At 42.4% G+C, this 27,531-nt stretch overlaps 8 protein-coding genes across 15 annotated transcripts in view; 5 read left to right on the forward strand and 3 right to left on the reverse strand.

Annotated features, from left to right (window-relative positions):
• The first annotated feature begins 218 nt into the window (after positions 1 to 218).
• LOC115759420 (60S ribosomal protein L35a) lies at positions 219 to 914 on the forward strand. Its single transcript, XM_030700317.1, has 3 exons — positions 219 to 471; positions 532 to 759; positions 821 to 914. Exons 1-3 carry the CDS (start codon positions 244 to 246, stop codon positions 842 to 844), a joined length of 480 nt encoding a protein of 159 aa, XP_030556177.1. The 5' UTR covers positions 219 to 243; the 3' UTR covers positions 845 to 914.
• Positions 915 to 1,657: 743 nt separating this feature from the next.
• On the forward strand, positions 1,658 to 4,402 carry LOC115759471. The gene is made up of 2 exons (XM_030700405.1): positions 1,658 to 1,753; positions 3,945 to 4,402. The coding sequence occupies exon 2, from the start codon at positions 3,968 to 3,970 to the stop codon at positions 4,325 to 4,327; it is 360 nt and encodes a 119-aa protein (XP_030556265.1). The 5' UTR covers positions 1,658 to 1,753; positions 3,945 to 3,967; the 3' UTR covers positions 4,328 to 4,402.
• Positions 4,403 to 5,197: 795 nt separating this feature from the next.
• On the reverse strand, positions 5,198 to 7,392 carry LOC115759470 (THO complex subunit 4). The gene is made up of 4 exons (XM_030700403.1): positions 6,955 to 7,392; positions 6,022 to 6,226; positions 5,756 to 5,953; positions 5,198 to 5,696 (listed from the first exon to the last, which is right to left on the reverse strand). Exons 1-4 carry the CDS (start codon positions 7,216 to 7,218, stop codon positions 5,539 to 5,541), a joined length of 825 nt encoding a protein of 274 aa, XP_030556263.1. The 5' UTR covers positions 7,219 to 7,392; the 3' UTR covers positions 5,198 to 5,538.
• A 116-nt stretch (positions 7,393 to 7,508) lies between these two features.
• On the forward strand, positions 7,509 to 8,586 carry LOC115759582 (dephospho-CoA kinase). The gene is made up of 3 exons (XM_030700550.1): positions 7,509 to 7,688; positions 7,774 to 8,065; positions 8,124 to 8,586. The coding sequence occupies exons 1-3, from the start codon at positions 7,577 to 7,579 to the stop codon at positions 8,428 to 8,430; spliced, it is 711 nt and encodes a 236-aa protein (XP_030556410.1). The 5' UTR covers positions 7,509 to 7,576; the 3' UTR covers positions 8,431 to 8,586.
• An 89-nt stretch (positions 8,587 to 8,675) lies between these two features.
• On the reverse strand, positions 8,676 to 11,501 carry LOC115759580 (terminal uridylyltransferase Tailor). Its single transcript, XM_030700548.1, has 9 exons — positions 11,119 to 11,501; positions 10,659 to 10,754; positions 10,146 to 10,599; positions 9,872 to 10,096; positions 9,696 to 9,802; positions 9,496 to 9,631; positions 9,250 to 9,426; positions 8,982 to 9,183; positions 8,676 to 8,923 (listed from the first exon to the last, which is right to left on the reverse strand). The coding sequence occupies exons 1-9, from the start codon at positions 11,221 to 11,223 to the stop codon at positions 8,740 to 8,742; spliced, it is 1,686 nt and encodes a 561-aa protein (XP_030556408.1). The 5' UTR covers positions 11,224 to 11,501; the 3' UTR covers positions 8,676 to 8,739.
• A 630-nt stretch (positions 11,502 to 12,131) lies between these two features.
• LOC115759581 (tubulin alpha-1 chain) lies at positions 12,132 to 14,305 on the forward strand. Its single transcript, XM_030700549.1, has 2 exons — positions 12,132 to 12,256; positions 12,673 to 14,305. Exons 1-2 carry the CDS (start codon positions 12,254 to 12,256, stop codon positions 14,020 to 14,022), a joined length of 1,353 nt encoding a protein of 450 aa, XP_030556409.1. The 5' UTR covers positions 12,132 to 12,253; the 3' UTR covers positions 14,023 to 14,305.
• A 1,127-nt stretch (positions 14,306 to 15,432) lies between these two features.
• On the forward strand, positions 15,433 to 19,663 carry LOC115759439 (enhancer of yellow 2b transcription factor). Of its 2 annotated transcripts, none has more exons than XM_030700354.1 (3): positions 15,433 to 15,499; positions 19,062 to 19,321; positions 19,386 to 19,663. In XM_030700354.1, the coding sequence occupies exons 1-3, from the start codon at positions 15,448 to 15,450 to the stop codon at positions 19,479 to 19,481; spliced, it is 408 nt and encodes a 135-aa protein (XP_030556214.1). In that variant the 5' UTR covers positions 15,433 to 15,447; the 3' UTR covers positions 19,482 to 19,663. The 2 variants fall into 2 exon arrangements, with proteins under 2 accessions (XP_030556214.1, XP_030556215.1); XM_030700355.1 differs by lacking the exon at positions 15,433 to 15,499 and adding an exon at positions 18,955 to 18,973 and having other exon boundaries at positions 19,386 to 19,662.
• Positions 19,664 to 20,674: 1,011 nt separating this feature from the next.
• The window catches only part of LOC115759434 (protein AF-10), a 29,768-nt gene continuing 22,911 nt past the window's right edge, over positions 20,675 to 27,531 (reverse strand). For 2 of the 7 annotated variants that reach the window (XM_030700347.1, XM_030700346.1), the window contains 6 exons: positions 26,464 to 26,887; positions 26,092 to 26,401; positions 24,558 to 25,625; positions 23,753 to 24,500; positions 23,507 to 23,687; positions 22,706 to 23,430 (listed from right to left, as the gene is read on the reverse strand). In XM_030700347.1, coding sequence (XP_030556207.1) covers positions 23,258 to 23,430; positions 23,507 to 23,687; positions 23,753 to 24,500; positions 24,558 to 25,625; positions 26,092 to 26,401; positions 26,464 to 26,887 — 2,904 coding nt within the window. In that variant the 3' untranslated portion in view covers positions 22,706 to 23,257. Of the gene's footprint in view, positions 20,807 to 21,288; positions 21,854 to 21,909; positions 22,238 to 22,705; positions 23,431 to 23,506; positions 23,688 to 23,752; positions 24,501 to 24,557; positions 25,626 to 26,091; positions 26,402 to 26,463; positions 26,888 to 27,531 lie in introns of those variants that run through there. The other 5 variants (XM_030700342.1, XM_030700343.1, XM_030700344.1 and 2 more) reach the window with 5 other exon arrangements.

Here is a 27,531-nt window from a genome sequence, read left to right on the forward strand (position 1 = left end):
CCGAATATTGTAATAAAACCTATAAATTATTGTGGATATGCATAGATGAACAATTGTATTGTGTCAGCAAAAAGTTTATGTGCTCTTAAAAAGTGCAACCGATCCGATGTTTATGGCTAGAAACCAAGTTGCCCACAAGTCTGCCAACCAAAACAAATGAAAAGCCAACTAATTGTGAATTCCAATTGTTTTTATGTAACGATGTAATTAAACTTTCGTTGTCGTTTATATTTTCAGTGAACTATGGCTGACACACAAGCTAAGCCCGCTGCGTCTAAAGCCCCCAAAGCGCCAAAGGCCGCCAAGGCGCCGAAGGCCGCTAAGGCACCAAAGGCAGAGAAGGCTGCCGCCACCGAGACGAAAGTATCTGCCAAGAAATACAAGCGTCATGGTCGTCTGTTTGCAAAGGCTGTCTTCACCGGATACAAGCGCGGTTTGAGGAACCAGCATGAAAACCATGCTATCCTTAAGGTAAGCATCCCGTACTTATAAGTTTGTAACATAATTGAATAAATTCGGTGGCTGTTTCAGATTGAGGGCGCACGTCGCAAGGAGCACGGCGAGTTCTACGTTGGAAAGCGCTGCGTGTATGTCTACAAAGCGCAGACCAAGAAGTGTGTGCCACAGCATCCTGAGCGCAAGACCCGTGTCCGTGCTGTTTGGGGCAAAGTTACTCGCATCCACGGCAACACTGGATCTGTGCGTGCTCGCTTCAACAGGAATTTGCCCGGTCATGCAATGGGACACCGCATTCGCATTGTAAGTAGCTAAATAAGGAAAAATCTGTATTTTCTCACTCATGTGTTCACTGTTGTTTCAGATGCTGTACCCATCAAGGATTTAAGTTAATTATTAACTTTAAATGACCTACAAAAATCCGTTTTCTATAATAAATGAAACAATTTAAATTTAAATGAAAGCAATGGTGTACATTTTTTTTATTTTAGCCGTAGCGCGGACCGTTCTTTCCCTTTACGAAATATTGGTGTAGGTGGCAAATATGTGTCGAAAATTAAATTGTCTAATTCTTTTCCATGTAGTTATTTAAAACAAAAATTGCGTTTCTTATTGGACTTTTTAACTTCGATAAATGGCCAGCTGTTGAATATAACAGCGGAACCAAAGAGTGACCAGCCTGCGTTAATAAATGTTATTTCAGACATTTTTTTAATTTCTCAAACAGCTTATTAACGTGGATTTTATTTTTAAAGGAATGCAATTCGTTTACATAATAAAGATGTAGCATTTATACATTTCTTGGATATTGATATTAGCCAATACGCATTTGAATAAATAAGATATTGATTTTAATACAATAGCTGTCACTTACACGACATTTCACAGCTAGCATTCCATTTAACCTTTCAAGTTTGATTGAAATTGAAATGCCAAGCGAGCTGTTTTGACATGATTCTTGTTATTGATAGGTTCATATATATAATAATATAGTTATTGTTATATGAAACGGAATATTTCATTGTTCTTGATTATATTCAAAAATATTATTTGCATTAAAATCATTGGAGGTATACCCTTATTGTTATCGATTTATAAATCGGTTAACAGAAAACTGTTAACGATTAAGAAGCAACTATGTATTAACATATTTGTAATTTTTATGTTTACCCCTACGGTCACACTACTTAGTCCATTTTAAATAAACCGTTCATTGCCGAAGGTGGCGTCGTTTTTCGCAGTACAATAATTGATAATTATACAGAAAAGAGCAAATTTTCCTCAAGAAATACCAACGGTATGTAAATAATTTACAATTGTTAGCTAATGAATAGCGCAGCTCAACATCGACTTGTTGCATATTGCGCTAAACAAAATCGATAATGTTTCGAAAGAGAATTATCATCTATTCACTTGTGTGTGTTTGTGTCATGGAATTTTGAGGCTATCCAAACTATGTATTTGCTTGCGAATGATGATGATGATACCGATGATGAAGAAAGGCTTCACACGGGCAACCATGTAAATGTATCTGTGTTTGTGCATGTATAGATGCATTCGTGTTGTGCAGCTGCTTTTATATTTTATTTAGAACATCTGCCAGAACGCCATTTGCACATATACTCAAGCATAAAAATAACACAGCACATCCCATACCCCGATATTCCTGATTACGCTCCACACTCGCCAACCGCACCAGGGCCTCTCGGCTGCCTTAGTGGCCATGTTTGCATTTAGCTTTTTTAGGCGAGCGACTGCATGCATCATACTTAATAATCGCATGCGCTGGCTAAAAACTAGCTACAGGCAGTTTTAACCGAACTTTTAGCACTGGCTAAACAAGGCATGCATACATGCGCTCATACATACATATATGACATACAAACTGTGTGCATATGTGTGTTCATTTTTTTTTCTTTGCCGTGTGTGCCGTGACGCTGCTCTTCGGGTCACTTTTTAGGCAGCGCAGCAAATTTGTCTGCTAATTTTCATTAGCCAAATGAGTAATATCGGTTGGTCAGCACTGGTTAAACTAGATTTGCTTTTTGTTATATGCGTAAAATATGTATTAATATTACGATATCTTATTGTTATTTTCCTATATTAATTTTGTCATCCGCTTTGCGTCTAGACATTGGGCAATAAACGTCGTAAACATTGACAATAGCGTAACAAGAGAGCGAGAGAGTCAAATCGAACCGGCGTAACTTCGATTTCAAGTTTCATCCAGATTGCTCATTACTCATAATTTCTGAAAAAAAAAAAATACTTACACAGACTGATAGAGCCGCTATTAATAATAACAGTAATCGCATTTGTATGTGTTACCTATGGCAGAGAAGTGCCGGTCGACGTGACCAATACATCGAAGTAAAAAGAACCATTGTCAATTATCATTGACGTATCTATATACATGTAAATATGTATGTACATATTTAAGGAAAATACATCTTGCATTACAATTTCAGTGCTCCATTTAGCATTTGTGATTGCATTTAAATAATGTTAGCAATAGGATAAAAGTCTGCTATTTAGAGATTTTAGACTTTTTGCATTATTCGGTCATTCACCTTGCTTTGTCTAACATACATATGTACATGTATTGTATATACATGCCTCAACATAATTGTGCTGGTGTGTATATGTATGTTGTGCATCCCCGGGGGAACTCGCTCATGTTTGCCGCCTCCCACCAAGCATGACGCATCATTGCCCGCGTTTTACAACACTCGCAAATGTGACCGCCTGTTGCCCCCACTTTGACCTCCTTCATGACCAAGCTGACTACAAGCTGAAGAACACACTTGCCAAAATCTTGAAAACAGAATATTGAGAGCAACTTGAGGGCCTACAACTTGCTTTTGTTTTGGGTGTTACTTTTCAGCAATCAAGAACAGTTCAGTCATGTTTTTGTGCATAATGTGCAACAGCTTGAAATCAAAATGAATTCCAAATAAACAAAAAAAACATAGTAACAATGAGAAAGTGTGTGGCTGGCTGTTCCGCAATTATAGTTAACGGGAAAGTGCAAAAGAACGCGGCGCTCAAAAATAGAGATAGAGCTTATGTATGTAAGTATGTGTGCAGTATGTACATATTATATTCGTAAAAATATATGTATGCATAAATGTATGTGTCTGTAGAAAAGTGAACACAGCCGACTGGGCCGTATGTGTGAGGTGGATGGATGGGGGTAAATGTTGTCAGTGCGAATGCTCCATTCTGCTGTTGTCTGAATCTGTTGAACGTTTCTCTCTATTCTGGCATTTTTCCGCATGGTTCAGTTGGCTAACGCCCGTCACCGTTGTTACTTCATTGTTGGCCGCTTTTGTAAGTGGCGTGACTGTATTCGTTATGTACTGTATCTATGTACATAGCAGATAAATGAGTGTATGCTTACAGTGTGTCTAGAAAGTTTGAGCCAATATTTATATGTAATCCTTATTTATGTGTATATACTTATATCTTTTCCCTTTATGCATTTACAGTTACTTTAACATAAGCATTAAATATGACATCCACCGAATTGAAAATTGGCTTGGGTACCAGCGCTCGTCCTTCCAGTCGCGTACTGAAGCCTCCAGGCGGTGGACATACCAACATCTTTTCGGAACCCGAAGTAGCTGTTAATGCACCGCGTTCCAAATACAATCAACAAAACTCTTCCAATATGAATGCATGCATAGGCTCGACAGATGCCAACAAGGTTGTGGAGAAGCTACGTGATGAGGTAGCCAGCCAAAAGGAGGAGCCAAAGCCAGCGCCCGTCAGCCAGCCCAAAGAAACAACCAATGGCAACAAGGCGGCGACAAATGAACCGGCACGTGGCCGTGTTCCACCAGGCGGTTACTCATCAGGAGGTTTTTGGTAGAAGATGAAAGATGGCTAAGCTGTGTGGCTGTCACGCATTTACTGACGCTCTTATACACTCATGCATACACACACACACACATACACAAACACAAACTCACCAAGCATCCTCAAGCCCATTATACATTTATATATATAAATCGCTTAATATACACTTATATAGCCTATACATTAATATTCATATTTCAAATCGGCTACTACGCAAGATGCCTAAAAACTTAAAATGAGAGTTATGCTTTATATCAACCTCTCTTTATCCTGCTCTCTGATTTTTGCATTTTATGTTTTTGTTTTTGTTCTATTAAGCAAACTATTTAATAACGTCATACGCAATGTTTTAAACTTTAAATGACTTCCGAATCCGCCCTAACGTACCATACAAATATGGAAGAAGCCCGACTTTGCATTTGTACTTAAGTGTTCCAATTGAAAATTGTTATGGTCTGCAAAATTTGTTCTAAATTCATTTCTAATTACATATATGTATTATTGCAAAAAATAAACTAAACATTTAAAATTGGATAAAATTGTTGTTTGAACCAATATATATCATATCTTCTGATAGATCAGTAGGATTTAATTGTCCCTTTGTTAGCGTAGGAAATTTGATGGGAGAAAAAAAAATGCCGATACGATATGCATGGCTGCGCCTTAAGTTTGGAATAAAAAACCCATGAAAAAGTTTCACATTCAACCCGAAGAAATACTCAGTAGACTTGACAGAGCACGCACAAGTTTTCCATTCCTAAACTTAATAGTATCTAATCAAATTGTCAATGGAGACTCGTGTGGCTGCATTAAAATGTTCGATTCATTTCTCTAGAGGCACATACATTCGACGACATGATAATTACTCGCGTATTAAACTTGGGTTTGTCATTATATCTAATATTTATTATACCTGATTTTACAAATATCATGACCATCTTGTCATTGTTCTTTTATAAAGTAAAATTATGTTTACGAATAAATACATTGTTATGTATTCATGAATTATCAACTAGAATGGCGCCACATTGACACATTTAACAAATTAATGCGCAAGCCCAAACAGCATTATTTATAATTTAAATGAAAAATTATGTAAGATGTTATAGACATTATGACTAAAAGCTGTTCTCGAACAAGTTCGGTTCGTTGAATTGTTCTGGTTGTTGAACCATAATAATGAGTCAATATTTTTGTTTTAGGCTAAGTTCATACTATAGCTAATTAGATCTTCATGTCATTAATATACGAATCTAATTCAGCATCTAGTTCTTCGGCAGTTGGAGCGGCTTTCCTCTCGCGCCGTTGGGCACCCGCAACCGGTTTTCCTCCAGCTGGACGTTTGAAACTTCCACGACGCGGTCCACCACCTACCTGCCCACCTAAAATCGAATTACTTGTTATATACAGGAGCATAAAGATTATTTTTACTTATACATACCACCGCGCTTAAATTGTGACCCTGCAGCTGCGCCAACACGACGTTTCACATCATCGGCAGGGACTGGGCGCGTCAGAGCGGCTACATCTGAGACGGCAAGTTGTATTGTCATAGGGCGACCATCTAAGGGTACGCCATGATATTGTTTAATAGCCTTGAGGGCGTCAGAACGACGCTCGAATATTACATCAGCGGTGCCTGCGGGAGATTATACAAATGCAACATTATCGAAAGGTTATAGAAAATAAATGCGTTGACGGACTTACCCAACGAGCGACCTGAACGATCATAGTGCACGGCAGCCTTCTTCATCGGACCAAAGTCATTGAATAGCTCCTTGATGTCCGTATTTGATACTCCGTAGTCCAAATTGCCGACTATCAAACGAGTTGGCCCCGTACTGTTGCCAGCACTGCCGTTTCGTTTTGGACCATCGTACATATCATGCTTCCAAGCGCTGTTTACATCACCCTAAAGGGGGGATTAGGTAGAAGATTTGTTGGTTGATTCGAACGGTACGCGTGGGGACAAGTTTCTGATCAAATATGTGGGAGATGTAGTAGTAGCAGCAGCAGCAGTTGTTGTATCCTAGCCACATCAAGAGGACGCCATCGAAGAAATGCAGAAACACTAAATATGTATGAATGTACATTGATTGACTGCCATTCTTTGGTCGCTTTGACAAGTGCAAACGAAAAATATTGAACGTGTTATAAACGGGGAAAGAAAAAGAGTTCGCAAGAAGCGCTAAGTCCTCAACGAAATGTAGGTCTGTAAAACTTTTAAATACATAAATGGGTTTGATTTCGATGCAATTCTGTGTATCTCTAGTTTTGCTGATGCCGCGCCATCCTTAACACAACCGAACAGTGCGGCTGTGCAATGTTTTTGTTTAATTTTTGATTTTTATAATTTGTATATGCCCACTGGCAGCCGCCATTTTGCAGCTATGCTTGTCCACATGGTACATGGTAAAAGTAACGGTGCAGATACCGTTTGTTCTGCATATGGTGGCCATTTTGATTCCTTGTTTGCAGCTGTTAGCACATTTGATATTGTCAGTGTTTGTTTTTATCAGATTACGTGAAAATCGCAAAGAATCGCGAGTGTCCAACTCGGGCTGTCCTTTTTATGCATATGCATGGATAATTTGCTGCTTTTTTGGCTCTCTACATGACAAAACGTAACGTTTCAATTACCCTTGCGAGCCGAGGCTTCTGTATTGCGCCGCTACCGCCACCGCGGCGACCTTTGAGCACACCGCCGGCACCACTCGCTGGTGCTGGCTTGCGTGGCGAGCCACCAGTAGGACCACCGCCACGGCGTGTTCCTCCAGTGCCAAATCGCTGTTGTCCGCCAGGCCGGCGTGTTCCACTTGGTCCACCGCGACCACCCTGTGGTTTCTTCTGTGTGCGCGTCGACTTAATGATATCATCCAAACTCATTTCAATTTTATCCACCATTTTGCTGATTTTATGTTTTCCTTCCAGATGCTAAAGAGATCGCTTAGGTTTCGTTGAAATTGGTTTTTTTACTCGCGCTGTAAACAATTTCCTGACACGAACGCGTGAAAATTTCGGCAACTGATGAAACCGACGCACGAGAACGAAAATTTACAAAAGTTAAAGATGGCTGACTTTTCAATGAAAAAGTGTGCTGTACAACATTGAAAACATGCCTACTTAGTGTTGTAAAACGCTTACGCAAAATATTAGCCTATCGATAAATTCACATCCCTCATCCGATTACAGTGTAATAATTTACACAACTGTCAACAACAAATATAAAAGCTTTAAAACATTCCAAAGATCTAATTTTAATATGTTTATTGTGGCTGTAACTGGTGGTATTGCCACAGGAAAAAGCACCGTGACCAAGGTTTTCGAACGTCATGGCATTCCAGTTATCGACGCGGATAAAATTGCCAGGGAGAGTAAGTCATACATAATACGAGATGTTGTAATTGAACGCAATTAGCGTACCTCAACTTAAATTAACTATACGTGACTACACCACAGTTGTAGAACCAGGTCAACCATGCTGGCATAAGATACGCGCCGCTTTTGGCGATGAAGTACTGCTGCCCAGCAAAGAGTTAAATCGTGCTGTACTGGGACGTCTGATCTTCGAGAACAAGGAATTACGTGGGAAACTAAACCAGATTACACATCCTGTAATACATCGCACAATATTTTGGCGTATCTTTAAGCTTTTCATGTCCGGTCATGCCTGGATCGTGCTGGACTTGCCATTGCTCTTTGAGACGGGCATTCTTATGGATTTTATACACAAAATTGTAACTGTGTCCTGGTGAGTGTCGCCATGATTAGTAGAATATATATACATGTATAATTTATTAAATTATTAGTGACTCGGATAAGCAGTTCCAGCGATTGTTAGCTCGAAATGAGCTGTCTGAAACGGAGGCGCGTCATCGCATTGACTCGCAAATGCCGCTAGAGAAAAAGTGCGAGAAATCGCATTTTGTTGTTAACAATAACGGCGACATGGACGAGACTGAAGCCGCTGCCATGCGCATTTATACCATGATGCAGGAGAGCAAACAGCATTGGTACAATCGTTTCTCACTTCTTGGCGTCATTTTGATTGTATGCGTCACAATCATTTTCCTAAGCACAACATTCAATGTGTGGCCCAAATCCTGGCGCCTTTAAGTGTTCCACGTGTACGTTTGTGTGTTCGTTATTTATTTTCTTTTATATGTTTATGTTTGTTCACACACTCACAATGCCGGGCACAATAAATAAAGACGCCTTCGCTGGATGCTATTACGACAAATCATTTTATAATTTTCAGGATTCGATGTACGAGTTTAAAACAAATTTTATCTATGATGTTTATATATAAAACTAGTTGAACTTAAGATAGGAAGTTGGTGAAGGTGGTGAAGAGTTTCAAATAATATTCATTCCACTGAACGCGCGTCCTTTATTTTCAAGTAGTTTAATTTAATTTGCCTTGCGCTAATTCGGCGAAGGCGTGGCAAGCAGCGCCGCTGTTTGTGCACAGAAATCAACAAATGTTTTTAATGCATATTTTGTCACCGCCTTTGTCACGTTATGGTTCAGCTGTATGGGATCTTGAACGACCATAGGCTTCTGAATCTGCAGCTCCGACTCTGGATTGTTATAAGCGTATTTCGTATACCTAAAGACAAGCAACAACTTAAGCAACCTCTACATTCATGATTCTATCTTATATTTACCTTTTTGGCATCTCTTTTAGAATTTTTGAAATAGCTACATGTTTTCTTCCAAAATAGGGGCAAACCATGTACCGCTCATAGTTAAACGTTGCATAGAACTCAAACAGTTCTTTCACTTTCTCCTTAATCAGCGGCACGCTAACCTCAATCTGCTGCACTCCCATATCGCTGAGTGACTTTTGTGCGAAATTCGCAATCCAAGCTGCAAGCGATACATATATATTTAGGGGAAGTACAACAAATTGTTGTCGTTAACAGCAGCACTCACGTCCCACCAGCTGCTTGGCTGGCAATGAATCCTCCTGTTGCATAAGTTCAATTGATGGAAGCAGTTGTTGGAGCTGCAAAAAGTAGATGACCATCAAAGCCATGCTGTATGTGGATATTTGTTCTGTTAATTTGCAACGCTCTAGCCAGGTTTTCAAATAGATGCACATGTACTGGGCTGCAAAAGGGGTCGAAGATACGAGATATTTAATGCATATATATCAATAAAGGCCTATGAGTAACTTACCTAGTGGCTGCGTTTCGAATATATATTTAAGCAAGTTTGTGTTACAAAATCCCAAGCTATTTAGGCATATATCACACTCGATGCCAGAGGCCAGATGACACGTCTTTATTATAGGCACTCTCGCCTGTTCAATGACCTATTAAACAAGGGGAAGAACAAGTTACTAATCTTAAAGCAATAGAAAAGCAAAAAGTCCCTACATTGATAATACGCCATTCGTTGCTTGCACAGAACAATTCCCGCAATATCCGAAGCCTGAAAAGAGTATCCTTGGAAGCGCGATGCTCGAATGTGTGAAAGCTATTGCCTGCATGTAAAGTGTTTAAATACGATCAATATGCAATATGCAAGTGGTTGTGTTTTATCTAGTACATACCAATATCTACAAATACATCCAAGTCAGATGAGCACGTGCCAATACCCGTTATCCGCGATCCGAACTTATATATGCGAACAGGTTCATTAGTAAAAGTGGATGTAAGTAGCTTGCATAGATCCTTTTCAATATCATCGTACTCCGGCATTACTTTAAGCTTATCCGCAACCTGATACTTATCTTTGAACATATGTGTTATGTCGCCTGTTGCCAGAGCTTTAACTTCTGCAAGGAAAACTGTTAGCACTGAAGATCTCTTCCGCTTGTTGCTTACTTTTTGGCAGCTGTATGGTCATCTTTGAGCGTGCTTCCACCTCAACACGCTTTTTCTCCTGTTTCGTCGGCATCGGTCGCTGTCCATTGACGGTGCCATTTGGATTGGGATTCGGATGTTGTTCGGCCAAATGTCCCACCGCCTTGGCAATTGTTGTGCCCACAATGCGATGCGTGCAAGCAGTACAGTTGAATGTTCGCTTGATTTTCTGCAACTCACTGGGCGGCACAAAGGTAAGTCCCCCAGCTCCTGTTACAGTTGGCTGGTTATTGGGAACCGGTTGGGCAGCCTTGGGTACTATGTAGGTTGGCTTCTTGTCCAGATACTTCTCAATACCGACAACAATGCGCTCCAACAAGTTCGTCAAATATGGATCCAATTGTAGATTACTTTTGCGGTTAACTTCTTCAAGGGTTTCCAAGAAATAGCTTGCCTCCAAAGTCAGGGGGTTTAGCTGTTGGTATAATAGAATTTTTTTCTTGCTCGCATTCTTCTAATTTGCAAGAAACTCACGTATAATAAGTTTATATGTTGCTGTTGATTTTCCGCCATGGCCTTTCGTTTTTTAGTCTTTTTTGTGGTTGTGACAGGGACGGTATGGACGGCTTTCTGTACAATTTACACAATTAATAAAAATAATAAATTCGTATAAATTTCCGTATTGTGTGTAAAAAAAAAAAGTTTAAACAAATGGGGGACGCTTTGTGAGAAGCAGCTGATTTGTACAGGGTAGCCACCTACAAGAAAGTTTGCCGGTTTGGGCTGCCAGATCAACTTGCTGTGTTCTAGTGTGCACATGAACATAAATACATATATATTTACATGTACATATGTATATGCCTACACTTTAAATGCACACTGAATAATCCACACAATTCAGCTGAAAGCCTTAGTGGCCTTTGAAGAACTCCAGCGTTGTCGACATAACGCTGCTCACCATCTTAAACGCAGGTTTTTTTTTAAATCAACTCACACTAGGTTCTGGTTTTCTTTTGTCAACTCCCTCATAGAACAGTTGCTCGGCATTGCTGTACGCCACTTTATCATGCCAAAATGAATCTGGGTCTTCGACTCTCATTTTAAGTTAATTATAATGAATCCAAGTTGCAAGGCAAAACAAACGCGAGACCAGTACGTTTTAAAACGCGCATGAATGGTACCAGAAAAATATACACACACATACAAGCAATCACATATACATGTACCATAAGCATGTATTCCCAGCAGGGTTGTCACACACCGATTATAAATTCATTAGATGTGTATGAAATGTGTAATGTTTGCTCCAAAGTTAAGCCACGAGACGGGTTATAAATAATTTTAAACATTTTCCGTCATAGTTGAAGCTTCGTTTTTGTGTTTATTTTTTATTATTTTTTTTATTTGAATCTGACGTATAACTCCCAGAACCTGGTCAAAAGGCGATCGTGCTTTTTGGTGCCATCCAAATACAAGATTTATCTTTCTGTTTAAACTTGTTTGGGACAAGATTATGAATATTCATACTACCGACGCTTTCCGAAGCAGATACAAGATGTAATGCCTACGAAAAGAAAAAAATCAAAGTTATAAAAATTCTACAAGTAATTTAAAGGCAAACTTGATTTAAACAATCTGATATTAACGGACGGCAATATTGTAGAATGTCTGTGGTAGGAGATATCTCCATTAGTTCTTTATGCATTTCTTTAAAATTAGAATTCGCATAAGGCCATAAAGTGTTGGATATTTACCTAGCTTTTAATAGTAAAAATGCTTCAAAATAAAAAAACACATTTAAATAAGGCGCGTTTAAAATTTCGCTTATGAATAAATATGTGTGGCAACGCCGAGCCAGGTAGTGTTGTCTTTAATAAATATCGATACATCGGCTGATGAGCCAACTCGATATCAAGCATCAATGCTATTTGTACTCACTTACACATGAAAAAACTTTCGTTTCCGAGAGTATAAATAGCAGTCGCTGAGAAAAATTTCATTATACGTTTGTGAAGCCTCATAGCCGGTAATTCGAACGTAGATTCTCTCCGAGATAGACCTGAAGCAGTTGCTCTACAGATTTCTGTGAATTTTCATTGTCGTGTGTGAAAAAAACATAAAAACTCAATATGGTAAGTTATATATATATTTAATTTTTTTTTTTTTTTTTTTACAATTTTCCTTTATTGTAAATAAAATTTTTTCATTGGCGACTCACCGAGTGCAGCCATGTTTCAAGATGGCGTTCTCGCAAATGTGATGACGTCATGAAGTAATATAGTTGAAAAAGTTTGTTGTGTAGCGAAATTAACATAAACCCAAAATTTGTTGCCTTACGGTTGATTTTCGTTGATAAATCTATGTGAACTTTAATTTCTTTCCACGTTGCTGAACGTTTTCTCTACATAAATTTGCCATCTCGCTCTCATAGATACATACGAGAGTTTGGCATCGTGATGGGTGCGGCTTTCGTCATTATCGATTTTTTTTTCGCACAACTCTGGCCTGCAATTAAACTTTCGCCATTTTCTGCTCTTTTCGTTTGCAGCGCGAATGTATCTCTATCCACGTTGGACAGGCTGGTGTCCAGATTGGCAACGCCTGCTGGGAGTTGTACTGCCTGGAGCACGGTATCCAGCCCGATGGACAGATGCCGTCCGATAAGACCGTTGGCGGTGGCGATGATTCGTTCAACACCTTCTTCAGTGAGACCGGCGCTGGCAAGCATGTGCCTCGTGCTGTGTTCGTCGATCTGGAGCCGACGGTGGTTGATGAGGTGCGCACCGGCACATACCGTCAGCTGTTCCATCCCGAGCAGTTAATCACTGGCAAGGAAGATGCCGCCAACAACTACGCTCGTGGTCATTACACCATTGGCAAGGAGATTGTCGATCTGGTGCTGGATCGCATCCGCAAGTTGGCTGATCAGTGCACTGGTCTGCAGGGCTTCCTGATCTTCCACTCTTTCGGTGGCGGCACTGGCTCTGGCTTCACCTCGCTGCTGATGGAGCGTCTGTCTGTGGACTATGGCAAGAAGTCCAAGCTGGAATTCGCCATCTACCCAGCACCTCAGGTGTCCACTGCTGTCGTCGAGCCCTACAACTCGATTCTGACCACGCATACGACTCTGGAGCACTCTGACTGCGCCTTCATGGTCGACAATGAGGCCATCTACGATATCTGCCGTCGTAACCTGGACATTGAGCGTCCCACATACACCAATCTGAATCGTCTGATTGGCCAGATTGTGTCTTCGATCACAGCCTCGCTGCGTTTCGATGGTGCCCTGAATGTCGATCTGACTGAATTCCAGACCAACTTGGTGCCCTACCCACGTATCCACTTCCCACTGGTCACCTATGCTCCGGTCATATCCGCTGAGAAGGCCTACCACGAGCAGCTGTCGGTGGCTGAAATCACCAACGCCTGCTTCGAGCCAGCCAACCAGATGGTCAAGTGCGATCCCCGTCACGGCAAGTACATGGCCTGCTGCATGTTGTATCGTGGCGATGTTGTGCCCAAGGATGTCAACGCCGCCATTGCGACCATCAAGACCAAGCGTACCATTCAGTTTGTCGACTGGTGTCCAACTGGCTTCAAGGTAGGCATCAACTACCAGCCACCTACTGTTGTGCCCGGTGGCGATTTGGCCAAGGTGCAGCGTGCCGTCTGCATGTTGTCAAACACCACGGCCATTGCCGAGGCCTGGGCCCGTCTGGATCACAAGTTTGACTTGATGTACGCCAAGCGTGCCTTCGTCCACTGGTACGTCGGTGAGGGTATGGAGGAAGGCGAGTTCTCCGAGGCCCGTGAGGATTTGGCCGCCCTGGAGAAGGATTACGAGGAGGTCGGCATGGACTCTGGCGATGGTGAGGGCGAGGGTGCCGAGGAGTACTAAACACGCTCCACACTTCCAGCCCGCACAGGGCAAGCGTCATTGGTGGGCGTTGAACACGTCGAAACCAATGCCCACGCATTGCCTTCGTTAACAAGATATAAAACAAGAAAAAATTCATAAAAAAAGAACACACTGGAGTAACGATGGGGAAACCTATAAAGTATTTTATTGACAGAAAGACAAAAAATATATATACACAGCAGATCGAAAAAGAATTTAAAAAAAAATCAGCTCTAAAATTGTGTACGAAATAAAAGTCAGCGAATAGTCAGTGTTGCCAGCAGAAAAAAAGTCGAGCGCATTTTCTTTCCATCTTTCTTCTTTTCCAAGTATTCCATTTGAGTTCACTGAACGGGCCTCTTGTAATTGAAGATAATCGCCGACGTGGCTGGGGAAAGCGGAGCGACAGCCTGACGCTCTATTAATAGTGGAAAATGGCTTTGGCTTTCTACACGACTGCGTTTTCCGCTGCGACTGTACCTGGGCGTGGCATGCACCCAAATTTAGCGCAGCCCCCCTTAAAGTTCACTACTATTGAAGTGCATAAGTACTTGGCCAAGCCTTATATCGATTTAGTGATGAGTCATGCTGCAGCATAACTATTTCGGAGAGGGGGAGGGGAGCACTCATCGCTAACAGTCAGACGATGACTTCATTTCTGTGCGGTAATTGTCGCCGGCCTGTACCTCTCCTTTTATGTATGCTTGTGCGCATGTACACACATACATACATATATATACTTATGTATGTAAATCTTTTAAGGGGTTGTTTTTGCCAATATAAAAAATTGAAACCTAGGTGAACCGGCTTGTTGTTGCCTCACGCGATGGCAAAAGTAAGCTACACCCTCCCTGCGCAAGTAAATGCCGAATTTTCGAGAAGCAGGCCAACAGCTGCAGCTATCGAATTTTCAGAAAATGAGAAGAACAACAGGAAATGCACAAAAAGCCGCACAGATGGCCGTTAGGTACATACATACATACACACAAACATGAAGTACCTACATATGCTAGCAGACAGACACCGTATGTGTTTTGAGGTTATAAACGCATACACTCATGCAAACAGTATGTGTGTCCGCCTATTATGAGCCACAATATACTCTTCAAAATGTTTTCTTAGATGCATCCATCTTGAAGTTTATCAACTATCTTACATTTCTGAAGAATATGAATAACATATACTAACAAATGCGAGTTGTTTTAATTACTCTTTATAACAGCTGCCATGATTACACATTATTCGCCTAAAAACAAACCCAATAGAGCGAAACAAAACCCACCATGTATGTACATACATACATACATACTCCCGTCTGACCATATCCGAAAATCTTATAAATACATACATATGCATGTAAACGTATGCATGTGTGTATGTGCGACAAATTTGTATTTGTGTGATTCAAGTTCAACTCAAGCGGTGATGACGACAGCTTCAACCCGCGGAGCCGGCTCTATCGTATTTTTGTGGGCGGGTGAGTGGGCAACAAATTTAGATTGATTTTAAGCACCACAAATCGGAACAATGCAAATGTACTTATGCATATATACATTCATACATAACCAAGTCTGGTTTTGGCATAGTGATCGAATGTTTATATTTTTGTGTTTGATCAATAAAGCATGCTATATATGAACCTAAAAGTGAAAGATTTCAATATACATATGTATGTAGATATGATTTGTACATAAGATATGTGTGTGTAGTACACTTAGGCACATCGTTACGATATACATACATGCACATGTACTTACAAACACATGCAGACATTTTACTGAGTACATTTATACGCCTGATATTTTAAAGACAATTCCGATAGTATCGATAAGAATTAATCATTGAATCAAAGTACCCATCTGGCTACTTTTACAATAAGGTGGCAGCACCATTAAATTGCCGGGCCTCGCATTTAATTCAAATACTGTTTAAACACTTTGTTTAGTAATATCACTCAGATACTTTAATGTTGTGTGAAGCGGTAGTGAAATTGAATAAAAAAAACTTTATGCAATCGTTTTTTGCCAATTTCAAAATACAGCCAATGGCCTTTTTTTCACCCAACATTCGTAAAACTCTCAAATAAATTTCATAAAGATCTTCGAAAATGAGCTTTCGATCCAATCGACTTTCAAAAAGATGATGGGTTTAAGACTACGGGAGTATCTGATATATAGCTATGGCAATATCGATTGGGCTGTTAATACTGATAATAAAATATATGCACTTTATTGTGACGGAAATGCCATAAAATTATAATGGCCTCTGCAAACAAAGAGTAGGCAAAACATCTTACTTTACAAATTTTTAATATAGTTCATTATAGGAACTATGAAATAATGTAATGCTAAGGAAATCACAATATCTGAATTTAACAATCATACTTAAAATTATTGCCCAAAAATACTATTTCGTTTATCATGTCTTCGGCACATTGCATTCCATTCGGCTGCTCGCTGAGAAGAGTTCGAGCTTGCAGAAGAGCCCGCTGGGAAGGGGCAATGCTGGCAGGTGTACCCAGTATTTTGCAGCTGACTTTGTAAAGCAGGGGAAACAGAACTCTATTTGCATTCCACCAATCCAAGACATTCGACATTTCGCGGAGTGACATCTTTCTGCTCAGATACTCGTTTATTTCATTATTTATTATATCAAGTTTCGAATCACTGGACATGGGCTCCAGAAAGTCCGTAAAAATACCATCTCCACAGTATTCAACATCGAATTTGATCTTTTTCCGAGTATTATCGGTTTCAACATAAAACTGCTGCATCATGCGCTTACAATCTTCAATTGTCGCCCTTTTATCGGATTCCTCAAATAGAAGCAGTTTATTTGTGGGCGGAAAAAGAAAGAGCGCTATTTTATGATATTTTGTAATGTGAACTCTTTCAATTGAATCCAAATGGCTCCTCAATGCACTCTTCAAAATCGTGGCTATGGAAATGTCTTCGGGATTATTGGAACAGAGCTTTTTCAGCTTATGCAGATGGGGGATTATGATGTGCAGCGTGGGCATGGTCTCTTCTGCCATGGCCTGAACAGATTGTTCAAAGCTGAGTAAAATATTGACAACAGCTTTAATGTCAGCGATGAGGATCGGCGTTTCCGACTTATCAACCAAAATTTCGGACACCAAATGCCAGTTGTCCTCCACAGACTTGATGTAGTACACAATTGTATTACCATGTAAAGAACTAGGCAATGATTTCGCATTAGTTAATTTGCCGGACTCTTGACAGTGCTTCACCAAGCTAATGCATGTTTGTAGCATTTGCTGCAACTCGCTAACTTCCTTGAAAACCTGATCCATGGCATTGTTTAATAAGCTGCGGATGCAGTGCACATGCTGCTGACAATCCGAGGCAGGCGTAGAGGCTTCCCCGCAGTCCGTAACAATGATTGGATCATCCACGTCCAAGTCGCTTTCAAATGCACGCAGGCATTTTTGAATGTGCTCTCTGATCTGGTTACCTGCAAAGGCAGAGAAATATTAAAACCTATTTCAATAAAATAGAACAAGCTGCCTAAAAATTGATCAAATAAATGGCATTGTTTTTGCTGTCCTGAAAGGATTTTAAATAGTTTAGTCTAAGGGTCTGTTTGCGGAAACTAGATTAGTTAAAGAGTTGTTTCTATTTGGGAAGGGATTACAAAAAAGGAATCAATGAAACTTTCATTAAATGCTTTAACAAATGAGTTCAAGCTGTGCCCAGACTTAATAGAATTTACCAAGGACTTGCAAGAGTTTAATTTTGTGGAGATTCCTGGCATTACCTTTCCTTGAATCCCTGTTCAATGGGGACACGGCGAGCAAGCGACTGATCATCGCAGATTTCTGGATATAGTGCACGGTTACGGCTGCAACAGGTTGTTTCAGGTAGTTGTCCATCCAGATAGACGATGTTATGCTGTATCCGATGTCCTTAGCCGTGTGCAGTTCCGCAGCAATAGTTTGGCGCTGGGATTCGTACAGGTCGGATATATTGCATGCTATGGTTGCTGGGCTTGGCATTAGAGCGTCTAGGTTGCCATTTTCACCGAAGTTGGCACCGATTGAGAGAAAGATGCGAGCAACATTTTTCAGGCCCGAGTCCTCAAGTATTGTCCAGGAGCGACAATTTGTCACCAGCCACTGGGCGGCCGCATCGTTTAGTCTGCCTAGGGTTTCACTGTCTACTTCCACACCTTGGGAGCTGCGGACACCATGCTCTTTTGCCTCGGAGTTGATGTAGCATTTGTGCTTGACCAGATTCGAGGTACAGGCCGAGTATTTGTAGACGTTGAAACAGTTTCGGCAGGCCACAACATTTTCAATTTTCTCGCCATTTTCATCAATCATTAGGGCAAAAATATTCCAAACCTTACTGCGACCGCGTTTTTCCCTAAGTTTAATTTGGCCATTTACTATTTTCCTCCTGAAATTTGAAATATGACCATAATTATTGGCACTTGTAGTTCCGTCTAGAGGCGAAGTGCATTCGGATTCCGAATTCTGTAAATCAAATTAATAATTAAAAAAATGTGTTGGCTTTTAAAATAAATATGTATATACCTGCTCGTGGTAGCTCATTTCGCTTTTAATCTCAAGCAGGTCCATTTCACTTGCATTCGTTCGAAATGTTTGGCCTCTTTTATAGAATAGTACGAATGTTGACGACGAGTGGGCCGAGAGTTTTCCACCACCAAATGAGACATTCGAATACTTAGAAAATTCAATGTAAGTGGTTTGGTGATTCGAAATACTCGGTTGGCGTTTCTGTTGTGCGTTTTGTTGTTGAGTGAATATGGGGTAGCTGCATTTCTACAAAGCGCAAGCGTATTTAACTCGTAGAAATCATAACTCACGACATCGATGTCTTTTATTTATACACAAACTCTAAATACCTGTAAATGCTCAGTATGTTTCGCTGCTGTGGTGGTCGGTCGATAACCGATAAATGCGATATGAGTACTTGAGTCTTACTAAAGTATCGATTCCTTTAAGTAGGCTTTGAATAAGCCGATTTTAAACACAAGCATTTCTTATTATTTGATAGGCAACAAGTATAACGAGCCAAGTTCAAAAAATTGTATAATGGAAAACAGCAAGGAGACGGGCATCGGCACCGATTCTGCGGCTGTAGACAAAGCCACGCTGAACACTGGAGACACCATGGCACTCAAGGATTTGCTAGAGAAGCGCCTAATTGACTGTGGCTGGCGCAAGGAAATTGAGCAACTGATACGCAACACCTTGGAGGAACGTGGAGTGGCCAATATTACGCATGACCAGCTTGCCGCAATGATCATACCAAATGTGAGTTAATGTCCATTCCCGTGTTGCACATTTAACAATTCGTATGTACATTCCTTTAAGCCAGGCTCGTGCTTTGGTGCCCGATGTCGTACGCCAGGAAATGCTGCTGCGTGTGCGCGAAGCTCTACAGTCTCCGTTGCCACCTCCTGGCAAGAAATGATGGACTCCCGGATGGGTATCTCTAAGTCAAATTGTTCTCGAAAGTAGTCATAGCTTAAATTCTATCATTGTTATGGTTTATTAACTTGTAATTAAGTAATCGTATATGTACATATGTATGCTTACGCCTGCTAATGCTACTTATGAATTGCGCCATTGGTTGTACAAATATATGTAATAAATAAACAACTTAATAATATATTTATATATATATATATATATTCTATTTGTATGTTAATGTGTCACATCCTGTACGATTGGCTAAACAAAAATAAATATACATAATAGTGCGGGGGGCATTGTAGGAACGCGGTTTGCGGGTGGCTGTGTGAAGAATTAGGCTATAAATAATAGGGCTAATTGTTAATTGTTAATTGTGTTACGTTTTACTTATTCAAAAGCGAGTCAATTGAAAAGTCTCTGAATTTGGCGTTGGAATCATCAATAAATAGCTGCGTTTGCTCTTGTTCTATTTGTTGCTGCTGTATCGTTGTTGTTGTTGTTGTTGTTGCTGTTGCTGTTGTTGTCGGCAACATTTTCATCAATTTGTTACGCGGCTTACGTAAAAATTTTGTATTTATTTGAAATTTTTGCGGCTTGCAGTTGGTGAACTGAGTTTGTGCTGTTGCTGCTGTTGTTGTTGTTGTGGTTGCTGCTGTTGATTGTTGCAAGGAGGATATTGTTGCTGTTGCTGTTGTGTTACCTGCAACTGTTGTTGTTGAGCGATAAGTGCGACGCCAATTGCGCAGCTCTGTATTTGAGGTTGTGGCCGCCTTTGGCGTGTTTACAGTGCCCATTGACGCAGTTGACGCTGTTGAGGCTGTGCCTCGCACTGTGGCGCCTGCATAGGCATTGGCACCAAAGCATTTCAGAAAGTTCTGCACATGTATGAGGCTGTCGTTCTCATCTTTGTGACGCCTCTGTCGCTGCCTGTCCTCGTTCTCGTCCTCCGCCTCGTAGTCGACCGACGAATGCTGCTGCGAGGACGATGAAAAGGTGGAGGAGCTGCTGGTGCTGCTGCTGAGCTATAATAGAGAATGCCAAGTTATTCAATAGCAAAATATAACTGGGGTGTTTCTGTGTGCTTACATCGTCTTCTTGGTTGTCGCGCAGCTGCTGAAAGTTAACAGCCGTTTGTTTTAGCTTCTTGTATGTGTGGGACTGGGGCTTGTTGGTGCTGGGCGGCAATTTGATGTGGCTGGTATTGCCGGGCTGGCGGATACGTCTGGCCGGGGTTGACTTCTTCTTCATGGGTTGCTGGGCCTGCTGCTCCCGACATGACTTTCAGCTAGATTTGGCGAGGTTATCGTCGCGCCTTAGTTGGGACTGTAACAGAACAACATATGTTGATTAACGTCAGGCTGCAGCTGTTAAGTAAACGGGTAGCATTAACAGTAACAGTTTTCTTTTTTTTTTTTTTTTTTTTTTTTGTCTTTTTCAGCGCTGGCACACAAAAACAACAAACAATTTTCCATATACGATTATAATACCGATTATTATTTTGCGTTTATCTGTGGCAGTAAATAATTGGAATGAGAAAGGCGGTTGCAGTTTGGAGCAAAAGAAAGCACATGATTTGGAATTGATAGAAATGTTGTTGAATGTCGATGGTGAGTTATTATGTACATTAAATGTTGAATAATGGGGCGGCATAAAAATAAAAGTCACGAATATGAAACAACACTCATTGAATGAATATATTGTATGTGTGTGTATCGAAATAACGAATATTTGCTGATGCTCAAACTTGCGCGCACACACACACACATACACATACACATGCACCCACACGCACACGCACACACTACCTGGTGATGCGTGCTGTAGAGCGCATGTTGCGCTGCGTAGGAGGAGGTGGAGGAGCTACTCAAATCATCAACGTGAACGCCGCCGGCACCCAACTGAACGTGAATGCTAGGATAGTGGTGTGGGTGGTGCGTATGCGAATGCGGAAGCGCGTGGTGTGCCCCACCATGTTGCAAACTGCCTGAGGAGGTTGTTGTCAATGTAGCTGTTGCTGCTGTTGCTGCTGTTGTTGTTGTTGTTGTTGTTATTGTTGTTATTGTGGTTGCAGCAACCGCTGTAGCTGACCCACCTCGTCCAATTGCCGCAGCGGCAGCACTGCTGGTGCCCAGGCTCATGCCCACGCCCAACATGTGCGCAGCAACTGCGGCACTGGCATGATGCGTTTGATGCAAATGCTGTGGCTGTTGTTGCTGCTGTTGCTGCTGCTGTTGCTGCGTTTGTAAATACGATGCGTGTTGTTGCTGCTGTTGATGCGTGTGCATGTTGTTGCTGGCGCTGTTAGCGTTAACATTGCTGCTGCTGTTACTGCTGCCGGCGCTGTTATACGCATGAGACGTCGCAACGTGTCTGATGGAGAGGTTCAACAATGATATTGCGATATATTTCGGCAGTCAGAGACTCACCTTAGACCCAAACTAGTTGAATTCCCCATGGGCAGGCTGCTAACCGAGGACATTGGCGTCGCTGTTGTTGTGCTTGGATTGGAATTTGATGATGCGGGATTGCTGCTTATGTTATTGCTGCTGCTGTTGTTGCTGTTACTGTTGTTGCTGCTGCTGCTGTTGTTGTTGTTGTTGCTGCTGCCACGATAATCCAGGACACCGCTGGCGCTGCTGGCCCGACTGTTAGCCATTGTCGGTATTGTTGTGTTTATAGCGGTCGTGGCCAGCGAAACGGCTGCAGCAATTGTTGTGGCAGCATTGCTGTTGTTGCTGCTGCTGTTGCTAGAGGCTAACGTGAAAATGACAAAAGTTGTTCGATTTGTTATATTTACATATGCCATTGCATGTTGTTAGTTTGTCGTGTGTGCGTGTTGTGTGTAGCTCAGTTGCATGCAACAAATTACGCGCCTGTAGAAAATGCCCAACAAGCTTCACCATTAAGCAGTAGCAGTAACAGCAACCGTTTCTGTTAGCAGAGATGTTAAATTCATATGAAAATGTTAAGCTCAGGGCTTAAACGTAACAGTAGACGCCCCTGTTAGTACATGCCATGCCCCAACTCGGCTTACAGTGAGACAAAATTTAAAAACGATTTCAAAAGAGATTTGAACAAAGAAAAAACACAAATTAAATAAATTTAGAATTTGCTTGTTTTTGTTTTGGTTTATAAACACATTTTATTCATTTTGAAAACAAATAAAATAAGGTAAGAATTCGGGTTTGTATGTGCATTAAAAGATAACTTAATTTTAATCATAGGTTAAGTAAAGAAAAAAGTAAGTTCTTGTTTCTGTTTGTTATATTAATCAAAAATTAATCTTAAATGTTGTGTATACCTAATTGAAGCTTAAAGCTTTGGCTTTAAGTACTTATGTGTGATTGATATTTAATAGAAAACTGATTGAAAGTGTAAATGCTTTGTACAATTTAACAATTAAGCCATTTGTTTTGTACCATCCATAGTTTTATTGTTAAAGATGTGCTTTGTTATGTGTGTGTGTATGTACATGAATCACTTGTACCCACTTAAATATAAATTAACATAATTAATGCGATATTATACGAAAATGCCATAGCATTAGTGTGTAGTCTGGCAACGCCAAGCAGCTCGTTACAAGCATAACAGAGACTGTTAATGTTGTATTTCATATCTGTACATTTACATAAATTCTGTTAGTAGCTGAGTGAATGGCGCCTCCATCTGTTTGTGTTTGTGTGTGTGTCTGTGTGAGTGTGTGGGTATGGGATTTGTGGAGAGCAAGTGCATGTGCCGACACCAAGAACTGACTGAGAGTGGATGCAGTGGCATCTACTTACCATGCGCCTCGGCTTTGGCATTGTTGATCGCACTGTTGAGCGGAATCTGGAGGCGGGCATTCACGGCCAGCAAATGATCGCGACGCGCTATCAGACTGGTCACATGCTCCTCCAGCCGCAAGTTCTCGCTCTGCAGCTGATGCAGACAGTTAAGCAGCGAGGCAACTAAGGATGCAAATGGGTGAGAGCTTTAGTCGAAGCACTGGGCGAATCTTGTGTCTGGGGGATTAGCCATACTCACTGTCAAAATGCTGGGCCTGTTCCATGAGAAACTGCGAGCCCTGCTCCCACTGGCGCTCCAGTAGCTGTTCCAGACTCTGCGGTATGGGCATGTTGCCATTGATGCCGCCGCCGCCGAACATCGATTGCAGCGGATTTGGTGCTGGCGTCGCACAGCTCGAGGACGTCGTGCTGGCATTGCGCTGCATCGGAGGAGACAGAGATTAGTCGGAGGCTTCCGATGTGGTTGACTAAATGTGATGTTTACCTGCTTGCCAGGAAACGGCACGCCCGAGAACTGTGAGCTCATGGAGTCGGGCGTGTAAATGGCATGATCCTGCACCTCCATGTGCAGCTGCTCCGATAGCTTCTGGGCCACGCTGCTGTTGGGATTCACATGGTTGCCCAGCATATGGGTGGCCGTGTGCGCTATGATCGAGCTGCTGCCCGAGACGCTAGAGACGCCGGCGCTCGTTATGCTCGTGGCGGGCGTGGCTGGAGGCGTGGGCGCACTGGCGGCGCCAATGCCGTTTTGCAGTATGCGCACATCCTTGAGATCCTGTTGGGTGGCAGCCACGGCTGCTGTGGCCGCTGCCGCTGCAGCCGCGACCAATGTGGCATCCTTAGCCTTGCGTCCGCGCTTGCGCACATTGCCGGCAGCAACGGGCGCAGCAGCAGCATTGATTGCCGACGCGACGGCCGTATGCAAGGCGGCGCCAATTTCCGAGCCGGGCGAACTGGGCGGCGAGTCCTTGATGGCGCTCACCGGCAACATGGGCACATCCAGCTGCGTGCTTAACGTTTGCGCCTCGTACGTGAACTTGAGGCCCCCACTATTGTTGTTGTTGTTGCTGCTGTTGTTGTTATTGTTGTTGTTGCTGCCCAGATTGATGCTCAAGAGGCTGCTGGTGGTGGTTGTTGTCGAGGTGCTGCTGCTGCTGGTTGTTGAGGTGCTGCTGCTGGTGCTGGTGCTCGTCGTCGTGTTGAGATCAGGTGTCCTGTTGTTGCATTTCGTTGTTGATTTCGTGTTGTTGTTAGTCGTTGTCGTTGTTGTTGTTGTTGTGGTTGTTGATGTTGACGTCATGGAAGAAGCATTTGTATTTATATTAGTAAATTGCAAAATTTCTAAATCTTGATGTTGCTTAAGCTGTTGCTGCTGCTGTTGTTGCTGCTGTTGTTGCTGATGTTGCAAGTGCGCAAATTGACTACTGACTGAGCTAAGGTTTGTGGGTGAGGGGGCGTTTGCGGTTGGTGCATTGCTAAGATTAACATGTTGCTGTTGTTGTTGTTGTTGTTGTTGTTGTTGTTGCTGCTGCTGATACAGTTGCGTTTGCTGTGCGCGCAACATTTTCTTATTCAACGGCTTGGCAGCATTGTTGCTAGTGCTACTTCTATTGTAACAGGCAACATGTTGCTGTGGCTGTGTGGACATGTTGACGGGCGAGTCTAACAGACTGACCACAGCATTGCCACCGGCCGAGGACATGGAGGATGTGGACGAGCACGAGGAGGATGTTGAGCTGCCGGCATGCTCGGTGGCAGACACATGACTGTTGCTGTTGTTGCTGTTGTTGTTGTTGCGCGTATTACGCGTTGTTGCCACAGTCGGCGGCGAGTCAATGGATGAGGAGGATAGGGTCTGCAACATCACAACCGGCGACGCGATCGCCGTCGGTAAGGTTTGTGCTGGGGGCGGCGTGGGCGTGGCACGACAGTGTGGCGAACTATGGCGACTGCTGCTGCTATTTCGGGCCAGCTTCTCGACTGTTGTTGCTGCAGCTGCAGCTGCAGTTGTTGTAGTTGCCGTTGTTGCTGCTGCTGCTGCTGTTGTTGTTGTTGTTGTGGCTGCAGCTGGCTCGGTTTTGCTTAGCGCAGCAGCGCGCTTCTTACCCGAACGTGACTGTGACTTGGTGGGCGTGGGCGTGGTCAGTGATGAGTTGGACGTGGAGGAGGATGCGGTGGAGTGCAGCGATTGCGATTGCTGCTGTGGCAGCTGGTGTTGATGTTGCTGCTGCTGCTGCTGCTGTGACGTTTGCGATGGCTGTTGTTGCGGTGTTTGGTTGTGACTGTGGTGGGTTTGGTGAGTTTGCTGATTCTGGTGATGGTGGTGATGATGGCTACCACTCTCACCAGACCGCGATCTACGTGTTGTCGTTGTTAGTTTGTTTTTTGGGGATTTGGTATTTGTTAATTATTGAAATTGTGGTTGGGTTAATTGCATGGTGATGGCAAAAGCAAAACGAGAGAGAAAGAGAAAGAAGAGAGTAACATTTTCTTTAGAGAGCGCATCAAGTGAGTCTGTGTGAGTCTGTGTGAGTGTGTGTGTGTGTGGTGAGTGTGGTGAGTGCAACACTAGTTAATAACACAAGGAAATAAATAGGGAAACACACCACGCGATTGATTTGCGCGACGAATTAAATCAAACTGTAAGAAAATCAATCAACGTGGGCAACATAACGCAACAAAACAACAGAACAGAACAGAACCGAAACTAACATTTGCTATATGTATATAACATAATTATAAACTGTAAGCTGGCAGCACGCTGTTAACCGCAGCATGTTGAATTTTGCGAGTGAGGTGAATTCGCAAGCCTCGAATATTTACCTGCTGCGGCGCGCCGGCGAAGCTTCCTGCTCCTGCAGCTGCTGCACCCTGGTCGTTTGCTTCTCAAAGCTGATCTTCAAATTGCCGCTCTCCGTCGTCGTGGCCGTCAGGTTGCCCGTTCCGGCGCTGCTGCTCACCAGAGCGCCCAGCGAGGGCGATGACTTGCCGCTCTGGCTTTGTATAACGGAGGCAGAGCCTCCTGCGCCCGCACTGCTGTTGCCGCTTGCAGCTGCTGTTGCTGTTGCATATGTGGTGAGAGGTGACTGTGCGGCGACTTGTGGCTGGTTGTGTTGTGCGGATGCGTGTGTTTCTGTTAAGGATTAACAGTTCATTTACAGCCGCTCTACATTCTGCTTGCTGAACAAAACTCACCACTGACACTGCCGCTGCTGCTGCTGCTGTTGGGCAAATTGATGCCAGGTACATTGGCCGTGGACAACGGCACCGATACATACAAGCTGGGTGCACTGCTGCCGCTGCTGGCAGCTCCCCCACTTGAGGCAGCATTGCTGCTGTCCTTGCTGCTGCTGCTGCTGCTGCCATGCTTGCTGCTGCTGCTACTCGTTTTGCTTGCCTCTATTTTCGCGTAACCACCAATGGCAGCTGCTCCCGTTAGGCTGCTCGCACTGCTGCTCGAGCTGTTGGCTGCGGCTGCGGCGGTCGATGTACTCGTTGTGGTTGCCGCTATCGTCGTCCCACTGGCCGCTATCGTTGCACTTGTTGCACTCGCTAACGTTGCATTCACCTCAGCTGTGGCGGATGTTTGGTGCGTGGGTGGACTCAACTCTGTGCGTTGCTGCAAAGGATTACAAAATGAAATTATTATAATATTATTGAATGTTTAATGAAACTGATAAATTAAATGTTTCTCTAATAAATTATTTGCGTGGCGACTGATTAACTGTGAAATCGACACAAACTTAAATAAACGGTCTCCATGTTTATATTTCACCACAAAAAAAGAGTTGCCATATCGCGACAATCATAACAAAATCTAGCTTAGCATGAGTTTTTGCAGTTAAATTTTAAAAATATATGTTTAAAGACAGGTTATATCCATCTAGTTTATGCCCTAAATCAAGTGGTTAACAGTTATTTGAAGTTAAACCTAATCTGAATAAATAGAATGTAGAATGGAATACTCTAATAAGCCGAACTTTTTCTATAAAACATTAAAGAGAACAAAATTTGTTCTCTATAAACATTTCCAATGTTAATAGCTTTGGCATGTGTACAGTATGTTTCCAAGTTTTGTCTTCCTCAAATGCAATCTTCCATTGGCATCTCTTGATAACCTTTGTTGTTGTGCTTATGTTGCTCATTTGCTGGTGTTTTTTTTTTTTTTTTTTTTTTTGTGGTCATTAAGAATCTTCTCGACACTTCCGGCCGCAAATTGCGGCATGTAAACACACATGTTTACAGCCATAAAGCATAACAACA

The sequence above is a fragment of the Drosophila novamexicana genome, unplaced genomic scaffold (assembly GCF_003285875.2).
Source record: "Drosophila novamexicana strain 15010-1031.04,08,12 unplaced genomic scaffold, DnovRS2.1 tig00000308-arrow-arrow-pilon, whole genome shotgun sequence".
NCBI classification, from domain to species: domain Eukaryota; kingdom Metazoa; phylum Arthropoda; class Insecta; order Diptera; family Drosophilidae; genus Drosophila; species Drosophila novamexicana.

Coding starts and splice junctions, on each gene's coding strand:
- LOC115759580 (XM_030700548.1), bottom strand. CDS start 11,223: ATGAGAGTCGAAGACCCAGATTCATTTTGGCATGATAAAGTGGCGTAC. Junction 9,803..9,871: donor GGATGTATTTGTAGATATTG/GTATGTACTAGA, acceptor CTTTACATGCAG/GCAATAGCTTTCACACATTC. Junction 9,632..9,695: donor ACGAATGGCGTATTATCAAT/GTAGGGACTTTT, acceptor CTTGTTTAATAG/GTCATTGAACAGGCGAGAGT.
- LOC115759582 (XM_030700550.1), top strand. CDS start 7,577: ATGTTTATTGTGGCTGTAACTGGTGGTATTGCCACAGGAAAAAGCACC. Junction 7,689..7,773: donor GGATAAAATTGCCAGGGAGA/GTAAGTCATACA, acceptor ACTACACCACAG/TTGTAGAACCAGGTCAACCA. Junction 8,066..8,123: donor AAAATTGTAACTGTGTCCTG/GTGAGTGTCGCC, acceptor TTAAATTATTAG/TGACTCGGATAAGCAGTTCC.
- LOC115759470 (XM_030700403.1), bottom strand. CDS start 7,218: ATGGTGGATAAAATTGAAATGAGTTTGGATGATATCATTAAGTCGACG. Junction 6,227..6,954: donor AGAAGCCTCGGCTCGCAAGG/GTAATTGAAACG, acceptor TCCCCCCTTTAG/GGTGATGTAAACAGCGCTTG. Junction 5,954..6,021: donor TCGTTCAGGTCGCTCGTTGG/GTAAGTCCGTCA, acceptor AATCTCCCGCAG/GCACCGCTGATGTAATATTC.
- LOC115759439 (XM_030700354.1), top strand. CDS start 15,448: ATGACGACAGCTTCAACCCGCGGAGCCGGCTCTATCGTATTTTTGTGG. Junction 15,500..19,061: donor TATCGTATTTTTGTGGGCGG/GTGAGTGGGCAA, acceptor ATTATTTGATAG/GCAACAAGTATAACGAGCCA. Junction 19,322..19,385: donor CCGCAATGATCATACCAAAT/GTGAGTTAATGT, acceptor CCTTTAAGCCAG/GCTCGTGCTTTGGTGCCCGA.
- LOC115759471 (XM_030700405.1), top strand. CDS start 3,968: ATGACATCCACCGAATTGAAAATTGGCTTGGGTACCAGCGCTCGTCCT.
- LOC115759420 (XM_030700317.1), top strand. CDS start 244: ATGGCTGACACACAAGCTAAGCCCGCTGCGTCTAAAGCCCCCAAAGCG. Junction 472..531: donor AAAACCATGCTATCCTTAAG/GTAAGCATCCCG, acceptor TGGCTGTTTCAG/ATTGAGGGCGCACGTCGCAA. Junction 760..820: donor TGGGACACCGCATTCGCATT/GTAAGTAGCTAA, acceptor CTGTTGTTTCAG/ATGCTGTACCCATCAAGGAT.